A 10,036-nucleotide genomic window follows, 5' to 3' on the forward strand; every position below is an offset into this window, starting at 1 on the left:
GTAAAGTGTGAGAGAGATACTTTTATCACTTCTGTAAGGTGGAAGCCCATTATCCACGTAGGTTGGGAGAGGTGATGTGATGATAGAGGATTATCCCGAAAGTTTAGGATCTATTGTGACTTGACAGTTAGACCTGAGTTGAATGATTTGTTTAGTGAGCATGACGGGCGATGAGAGGAGATATGTGTTCTCGAGGTGGGAGAAATACGGAATGTGATAGGATAAGTGTGGTGAGATCTTTCATGGGGTCATTTATGCATTTGTTGCATATGTGGGTGACAGTGTGCTATAATTCAAACGAAAAGGCCACAAAAATATTTAAATATTTTGCATGACATACCTCCGAAATCCATCCAATGTATTTGACATTGTTAACGTGTTGGTTAGCAATCATGCCACTCCATCGAGGCTGGAAAAACAATTCAATTATATAAGTAGAAAACAAAATTTAAAATCAAATTAACCCCTAAATATATATCACTACAACAAAACTATGATTTCGCGATAAGTTTTTTTGCGACATACAAAAAGTTGTCGTAATAAGTGACTTAATGCGACACATTTTAAAAATTTGTCGCAAAGATTGTGATGAAAAAATAAATACAAAAAAATATACGATGCATAAAAAGTTGTCGTGAAATATGAGAAGTTATGACAAAATGCTTGTGATGCAATAGGGTCTCCTTTTGGCGATAAAAAATATTTATTGCTAAAAATTCTATAGTTGGAGGAAAAAATGCTACAAGAAAATAATTTTTTTACAATATACAAAATATATTGTAGTAGATTTTTTACAATGCTCACCCATATATTGTAGACTCTTATATTGCTATAGAGTTGAAGAATACTGCAACATACAATGCATGTTGCAAAAATCCTCAAATGTACACTGTAAAATTTTTATGATGTACCTCCTCCGTTGATTTTATTTTATTTTGTAACATTATTCGCTTGCTATCTTAACTCTTTTCTAATGTTATTTTTTTTTGTAATAAGTATTTGTTTTTTCATCGGGCTAAAATTAATATGTAATACAAAATTTTAAAATTTTTAATTATTTCTTATCAAGAGTAAAATTTTTATAAAAAAAAAAGTTGTATAAAATTTCTTAAAAAATTCATTCCCAAAAAAATTAAGAAGAATGCATTAGACTATTAAATCTTCAATCACATAATAACTTACAAAAAATTGAAATACTAGTTCGAACCAATCCATAAAGGAAAATAACTATCTCAACAATTAAAGCAAATAAATAAATAAATAAATTATAGTTCATAAATTATCAGTAGGCGTTGGCATGCTAAACATTGTTGTTGGTTCGGCTTGTTGTGGAGGCATATCGACTTGACTCGATACGAACTTATGTATTAGTGCCTCAAATTGAGAAAGTCTGGCACGCATGTCCAATAGTTTTGCTTTTGCCTTTGTATTTGCTTGCGAAGGGCTATTGATTCAGTATCAACCGATGTCAAATGAGCAGAGTGGTTTGAGGTAGGTTTTGGATCATGTCCAAGTCTTCTAATGTAACCTCTAGATTTTCCTAAAACTTCTTGCATAATCTCAAGTTCAGTGGGGCCTCAGATCCTTCTGGAACAAGTTGCTCTCTAATTTGAAGCATCATCTCCTATATATAATTAAAGAGAAAGTAGAGGAAATATATGTTAATTACAGAATATATATATAATGTCAATAACAACGAATAAATTGTTAATATACTTACATATCTTGTTTGTGCTTCATCGTTTATCCACCATTTCTTCTCACTGTAATGAGTCTCATAATAAAGTTATATTTCTCTTTGTGCGTTGTCTTTAGTAATTGATCTCTGTTTGAAATAACATATATCATATTACACAAATCTATTTTTTTTTAATAAAAGAAAAGAAAATATTACCTTTTCTTGAAGACGTGCAACAAATGATTTTGATCCGCCATGATAATTATATTTAATGTAGTTGTGGCTAGCTAAATTACGTGTAGATAGTGCCTGTACTTAAATTTATATATAACTATAATTAACTCATTATAATTTATCATTTTTAATTATATTAATTATTTTAAGATAACATCTAAATTACGTTATTCTAAATATTTACAAGTATCTATATTTTTAATAAAAATTACCTGAAATTCAGGAGTAGACCAATATTAACACAACGAGTCCCAATCATCTTACTTTATGTCAATTGGACAGTTCTTCATTGCATCATCTAATATTTTTCCACTAAAATATTTCTCTTTCAGTCTACATATATAATCTCGATATCTTCTCGCTAAAGTATTGTTCACACATTTATAGACATGCTGAACTGTCAAATCAAGCTTGAATTTTGCCTACCAAAAAAGAAATGTGTATAATATTTATTTAAATATGGGAAACTAATAACTATTCTACAAAATTTTGTAAAAATGAATGTCTATAACTTACCAAAACTCGATCATATAATTTATTTTTCTCTTCATTGGGTATGTCGATCCACCTATACTATTAGGTCATACAGAACCAAAGTTACTTTCAAAACAGAAAATTGATAAAGCGCATTGGTAAGTCCTAAATAATTGTGATGAAATTTAGCAATATTTAGAGTAAGTTCTTAATCAACTTTTGAATTGTTTTGCTATTAATTCCTAAAATGTGTTGTAGTATTTACTTGCATGTTCCTTTTGTAGTGGGCACATCGAGCTATTGCAACAACAAAATCATGACAATTTGGATAAAAAGGAAGAATTGTTTCCTGGATGGTTTGCTTTACATGCAAGTTATAATACGTGTCTTATTTATTTATTAATGCAACATAACATTTGTATTAGGAGGTATATTGATTAATATATTTTTATTACACAGATAAAGAGATTAAATAATAAAAAAGATTCGATTGTAAGCAAAGAGTTATATGCATTAGCATGTAAACCGGATATTAGAATATTTTCCTATTCAGGTTGTATTGGTAATGGGGTACGATTCCTTGTTGAAGATCGAGATGATTGTCGTACAACACAACGTAGTGGAGTGATGGTGCCAGGAGATGATAACATCAACTTTTTTGGTATACTGTGTGATGTTATTAAGATGGTATACATTTTTTTACTACCGCGTCACTTTGTTCCAGTGTAATTGGTACGATAATAAATCAAAGCAAAAAAGAACAGTTGTAGATTACCATCTTACTTCTATCAATGTGAATCGTAAATGGTACATGGATGATTCATATATACTTGGCATTCAAGCACAACAAGTATTTTATATGGATGATCTTTTGTTGGGTCCACAATGGAAGATAGTGGAAAAGGTAAAACATAGAGGTATATGGGACATTCCTGAAAAAAAAATGATGGTGGTAGTGAGCAAGTAATAATTCAGGAAAATGAATCATCAAATATTGTCTTGCCAATACAGCAGGAAGATCTTGACAATCAAGTATGTCATAGAGGAGATGTTGATCCAGTTATTATTGAAAATGAAGCACTATAATTAGATGTGGAATCAATAAATAAAAATATGAATAATGTTATATATGATATTTCGGAAGAGGAAGATGATACATTAAATGAATATTACATTGAATATGAGAAATTTGTAGATGGTAAAGAATATGATGGTGATAGTGATATTGGTAAGTAAATCATTCTTTATATGTATATAAGTTTTTTTTTTTTGGCGTAATGTTATTCTATTTTATTTTTTAATGACTATCAACATTTTTTCTTTTCCTCTGTAGAATCGAGTACTGACGATGCATCATCCGAGAGTTGACAAGAATTTTTATTCACATTTAAGGTGAGAGTAATTAGCTAATGAAATATATTGATTACTTATTTTGATGGTTTTTGATCTTGTTCTAATATTCAATGCAAGATATTTGAAATATTTTCTTTAAGCTATTATTTCATTACTTTCTATATGTAATTGTTAGACTAAATTTGTGGAGCCTTTCTTTATTGGAATTTTCATTTAACCAAAGAACATATTAATGGTGAGTTGGAAGCATATATTGGAATCAAGAATGTTATTTGAGTGTCCCATGGGTTTTTTTGTTATTTCTTCCACATTCCTAGTTCTATTTTCTAAATTTTCAAGTTTGTTGAATCATTCAAAGTAACTCGACCTTGAAATTACTAGTACTATAGTTTATTTGTACTTGTTTTGATTTTGAAGGTAACCAAGTTTGCAGATAATACCTTTATTTATATTTATTTGGTTGACAGTGATATGATTTTTTTTTTCTATTCTGATATCAATTATATTTTAATAATTGTAAGTTGAAGTGTGCTTTTCATAAAGTCACTAGTTATTTCTAACTAAGTTACATTTTCATATAAATGTGCACTACAATAACGATTCCATTGCTACGAAAGAAATTGAAAATTATGTGTTTAAAATAGAATCTTTGACATACATAAATAAAAATAGAATCAATTAAGCGACATTTGTACATCGTTGAAGTGATAAACCCTTTGTATTGCTGACTAAATTTAGCTACGAGCACAACTTTGACACATAAATAAAAGTTCATTGTCACAAAATACTTTGCATAATAATGTTATATGTCGTAAAATAAAAATATGTGACGTATATAAATAATTACAAAATAAGTTTGGCAACAACTATACTCGTTGTACAAATGATGGCACGACAAACTATTTGAGTTGCGAAATAAATTTAAATACAAATGTCTTGTTACATAAAATATTGTACTACAAATATTGAATATATTAAAATACATTATGCGACATATCAAATACATTGTAAAACATATTTCACGACAAACATTACTTGTTATTAAAAATATATTACTACGAGTAGGTGTTGTTGCAAAATAAAATAGGCAGCAAAAGTGACACCTTTAAAAGAATATTCGCAATAAATATTTTTCTCATAAAAACTTTATTGGAATAATCATTGCAACGAACTGTCGTGTCGCCCTTTTATTTTTTTGTGACATAAACTCGTTGCGACGACATTATAGTTATAACTATCATGTTGTCGTTCCATATTTTTTGCGGCCAATAAATAATGTTGCGATTTTGTTGATGCGATGAATGATCGAAAGTTGTCGCAAAATATATTTGATGACTCAATATTCGCAACAAACATAATTCTCGTAAAAACTTGATTGGAATATTCGTTGCAATAGACTGACTTGTTACCCTTAAAATTTTTTGCGACATATATACATTGCGACGACATTATAACTACAAATATTGTGTCGCCATTTCGTATTTTCTGTGTCAAACAAATAGTGTCATGATTTTGTTAATGCGATGAACTGTCGAAAAGTGTCACAGAACACATTCCATGACTCATATAGAGAGACAAAACCCGCAAAAATGTACTATTCTTGCTAAAATACTTTTGTCACAAAATCTCTATTTTTGGGACAACATTTTTTTGTCGCGAAATCGGTTATTTTTTGCAAATTCATCAGTGACCTTTTCAATCTTTCGCTGTCAATATCTTCTGTTGCAATGGCTGTTCTATTGAAGTAAAAGGGCTGGACTTCCTTTTTAACTTCGTCAGGGATTTTACACAATCTTCTTGTTTCTAGTCATGATCACACATATACTGCACAAGAAAATAGTAGTCATATTATGGCAAGTTCGGTGTAGATGATTAGATAGCACTAAACAGTGAAGGAGTCGTTCAGTATTGAGTACCAAAATATGCAATTCGAGTTTTATATGAAGAAACTGAGGAATTTGTGCTGTTATTTAGAAGGTGAACCTTGTTGCTCTAATGCTCTTGTTATGATCTTGTGAGTATAGAAGTCTCGAATTATCCAGTCATGACGCATTCCATTTTTCCTAGCGGCGTCTACCCTATTATCAATCTCTACAGCATCATCCCTGAAATAATTTATCGACATCAGATTAGATAAATATTGAAACAAAATTTAGGAGGAAAAAAAATAGAAAGAAACATCTACAATGTAAAAGGTCAAATTGCCCCGTCTAAAACTTGAGTAGGTAAAGGTCACGGAATAGAGCATATCTTCTTCAATATATGAAATTAAGAAATGGATTCAAGTGATAACTAATCTAAAATCTTAAAATTTGAGACGAGGTGGTCACCACTTGCTTGAGAGTTTTTTTTTCCTACCGATTTTGACTGGTTTTATATGGCATCATTTATGAAAGGTTTGGAAAAATCGGTGCTTACTAATTTATTTGGGGCACAAATTTTGGATGATTTAAAAAATATCCAAAATCAGTGTAATGTAATTTTGATCTGTTCTTCTTTCAACCTACCAAATCGATGGGTTTTGACCTTTTTTATATTCTCTTCTAATTTTACTCTCTAAAACAATTATTTTCAACTAACTTATTTTCTTCAAAACTAACTTGTAAATAAAAATATATTAACTAAAATATTATTTATTATAAGCAAAAAAACTACATTATAATTAAAAAAAAATACTTTTAAGTGAAATAATACTTATAAGATATATTATAATTAAGAATTATTTATAAGTAAAAATTACTCTTATTAAAAAAATGTTTATAAAATAAAAATACTAATAAAAATTCATTTATAAATTATAAAAAGTCAATTCACTTAAAATTAGTTAAAAGAATAAAATTAATTTAAAATTTACTTATAAATAAAAAATATTTACTTAAAATTTTAAGTAAATATTTAACTTTTTATAATTTTTTAAGTTAAATATGAACTTATGTGTAAAAAAATTACCTATAAGTAAAATATAACTTATAAGTGAAAAATTTTCGTATAAGGAACTTTAAACTGGAAATTTTACTAAGAGATATATATGCTATTTTATTATTTTGAAATACTTTCAGAATCGATGGATAATTAACTCCCAAGCATAGGTTGGATAGTTTTAAAAATCATTACTAAAATCAATCAAAATTTATCCACTCATAAATGCTCAACACCGATACTTTAAAAAAGCTGATAACTAGTAAGCCGAAACTCCCAAGTAATCTGGCTAGAAATTATCGAAAAACGAAAAAGCTTAAGCATACCAGGAGCTGTATTTATCGACTTCAACGTGTACGCGAGTGATGACCCAAATCAGTTTCTTGAGGCTCATCTCCGTAGTTGCACCAAATCCATTGCCACCAACACCTGAGCTTGCTACATGATTAAGGGCTGTCTCCCAATATTGGCATGTAAATTTATTGCATTAGAACAACTAAAAACTTCACTCTTTATCAATAAATTGAGGGTCAGCTACACGAGTCATTCTTCTTCGGGATTCAAAAAAAAAAAAAAAAAAAAAAAACGTGAACACTGAGTGTAAACAAACCTATCCTCAATAAACCTGCCAAGAAGGTATTCATGAGTTGGTTCTTCTATGATGGTATCTTTGATTAAATCAGCGTTTCTTTGGCCTAAAAATGGCATCTCCTCAACATGAATCCCATTCACTTCCTTCCCGTTTATCGATTCGACCTTTTTGTAACCTCTTATATTTGCACTCACCTTCAAGCTTCTTCTGCTACTTCAACCAGGGACGGATTTTGTGGTGGGGTTGGGGGGGGGGGGCAGCTCTCAGGACCAACAAATTTTTTTGAAAGGTATTTTTTTTTTTTGGTAAAAAATCAATTTTTTATGTGTAAATTTTTTTTTCCACGTAGCAGCTCGGTTTGAAATTTTATAGCCTGATCTTGGATCCAATCCTGGATCCGTCCCTGACTTCAACCATTGATTCTTGGAGAACATAAGCTCACATTTTGTGAAGGATTAATGCCAAAAAAATCCTTCTTTCTCGGTCTGAATAATTGTATAAATCTTCCCAATAAGGGAGGCCAGCATTTTGCATAAGTGACATTATTGATACTGATAAAATTTCATTAATTTGTTTGCAGAAAAGAGTAAAAAGGACAAAAAATTTAAGCTAACGTTGCACTACTTATGGACTGGATTGATGATTAGCTTATTTTTCTAGTAGTAGGCAAACTACTCGTTGAAAATGATAACAAAAGGTGAAATACAAAGTTTAAAAGAAATGAAAATTTGTGTTAGAGTTAGTTAACGTGTGACTAACGAGGAGGAATGAGCTTTTGCAGGTGAACCACATTTTTGAGTGGGGGAGAAAATAGAGACCTCTCCATTCATCACTGGCTTACACGGAAAAGTAGAGACGTGTGGTTAAGTAACTTTGCATGGTCCAATCTTTAACATACTAAACTATTGTGGATGATGTAAATCTTGAGAGATCCTTGTTCATAAGGTCGATGTGAATTTTGTGAAATATATTTGACGGGACGATATATTGGAAATCTACTTATTATGCATAGTGGAAAATAAAACAATTTTCAATTTTAACTAGGAATCGCTTTTGTGTTTAGATGGAAATTGTGATAAAAGTCATACATTTTGCGAGATCTACAAACTCCTTCGCTATACTTTCATTCCAACGGTCTTGATTTGCCACCCACAATTGTCCAATTATCCAATCTTCAACAGTGATCCACACAGAGAACAAGATTGTAAGATTAGAGTTTTCATCTTGTACTAGCTAGAATAATGAATTTTTCAACAAAATTGTAAATCCTAATCACGTATTTGTATAAGTCCAAACGGGCTTGGTCTGACCCGGTCCAATATTTGATTAACCCATTTAATTAAATGTGATCAGTGAATTAATATCCAATTAATTAATTCGGGCCTATAAGTAGCAATCCAATTAATTAATTTATACAACGCTTGTTAAATTAATTAATTGACAAATCATAATATTCCAGTTCTCCTTTTGTGTGCGACCCATCAGATTCCCGATCACGATGCCTAAAGACGTGAAATATTATTTTGATCTAATCAAAATGATAAATTAAAATACCCTTTTAATTTATCACCAATTTACACTCACTGTCCCAAATTGATATGTAGTAATGCGTTAGGACAATACATGTGACGGGAAATGTTCCATGGTATGACAAAATCAAACTCGTTTATTTATCGTGAAACTATAATCCCTTCATTAATATGATCCGATCAATTACAAGATATGAAAGTGTATCAATCTAGATTATCGATCACATCTTTCACTCTACTATTAAATCAATATAAGTCAAAAACTCATTTTCAATTTATGAGTACATCTTGGCCAAGAATTTCATTATCGACTTAATTGAATGAAATACATATCATAATCTTCTACTATTTAAGAGTGACGAATCCTCTATTGGTCATTCCCAACCTTTATACGATTCTTGACATACCCGAGCAATGTCGTATTAGTGGCACTTGGCAGAGGAACATCTAACACCGTCAAAGTATGACTTTCCTCATATAAGGTACTATGACGACCTCAAGTGAAAGGACCAATTCCATTACCGAATGTTAGAAATTAACCACTGACACTTAGATAGTTATCCATGTGGAATCTCTCGGCGAGTCTCCAATGTTTTGTTCTATAACAAAACATCCACATGTTCATTCAAGTGTCACCAAACTTTAATTTGTGAGATCAGCTACTTATTTCACAAATAAGGAATACCACATGTGATGGTCTATCCATAATAATGATATCCGTATCTCGTTATTACTTATGACCACAGACGATTTAAGATTCAATCATATATAATTTGTATCTTACAATCACAACTCCTTGTGATTAACAAATTATTAAGGTTTGAATCTACGGACTCCATTATTTAATTTAATTGAATATTAACTAAATAATAGATCTGCCATAAAATTGCATTAACTAAAAGGCGTTTATGTCCAAAGTCGATTGGACCTAGGCCATAACACTTACAAATTTCCACTTGGACTAGATCCAATCACTTATGTATCTAATATCATAAGAGTCTACATGACAATCATGTTTGTACTACGATAACTCTTTGTCAGTGGATCTGCAATTAATTGTGAAAATTCGTCTTTCTCTTTACATCATTTTATGTATTATCTCTTTGATGAGATTATATCGCTTTAATACATATTTGGATCATTGATGAGACCTTAGCTTCTTCACTTGTGCGATGACACTATTGTTATCACAATACAATGCAATGCGATCGACAATGTTAGGAACTATCCCAAGTTCATTAATGAACATCTTGATCC

At 30.4% G+C, this 10,036-nt stretch overlaps 1 protein-coding gene across 2 annotated transcripts; it reads right to left on the bottom strand.

Moving 5' to 3' along the window:
• Window positions 1-5,448: 5,448 nt before the first annotated feature.
• LOC111391261 (palmitoyl-acyl carrier protein thioesterase, chloroplastic-like) lies at window positions 5,449-7,492 on the bottom strand. Of its 2 annotated transcripts, none has more exons than XR_002702092.1 (4): window positions 7,269-7,492; window positions 6,985-7,111; window positions 5,656-5,844; window positions 5,449-5,563 (listed from the first exon to the last, which is right to left on the bottom strand). XR_002702092.1 is itself a non-coding variant. In XM_023016434.1 (4 exons), exons 1-4 carry the CDS (start codon window positions 7,300-7,302, stop codon window positions 5,553-5,555), a joined length of 294 nt encoding a protein of 97 aa, XP_022872202.1. In that variant the 5' UTR covers window positions 7,303-7,492; the 3' UTR covers window positions 5,449-5,552. The 2 variants fall into 2 exon arrangements, 1 of the variants encoding a protein (XP_022872202.1); XM_023016434.1 differs by having other exon boundaries at window positions 5,723-5,844.
• Between the last annotated feature and the right edge of the window lie 2,544 nt (window positions 7,493-10,036).

The sequence above is a fragment of the Olea europaea genome, unplaced genomic scaffold (genome assembly GCF_002742605.1).
Source record: "Olea europaea var. sylvestris unplaced genomic scaffold, O_europaea_v1 scaffold770, whole genome shotgun sequence".
NCBI lineage: Eukaryota > Viridiplantae > Streptophyta > Magnoliopsida > Lamiales > Oleaceae > Olea > Olea europaea.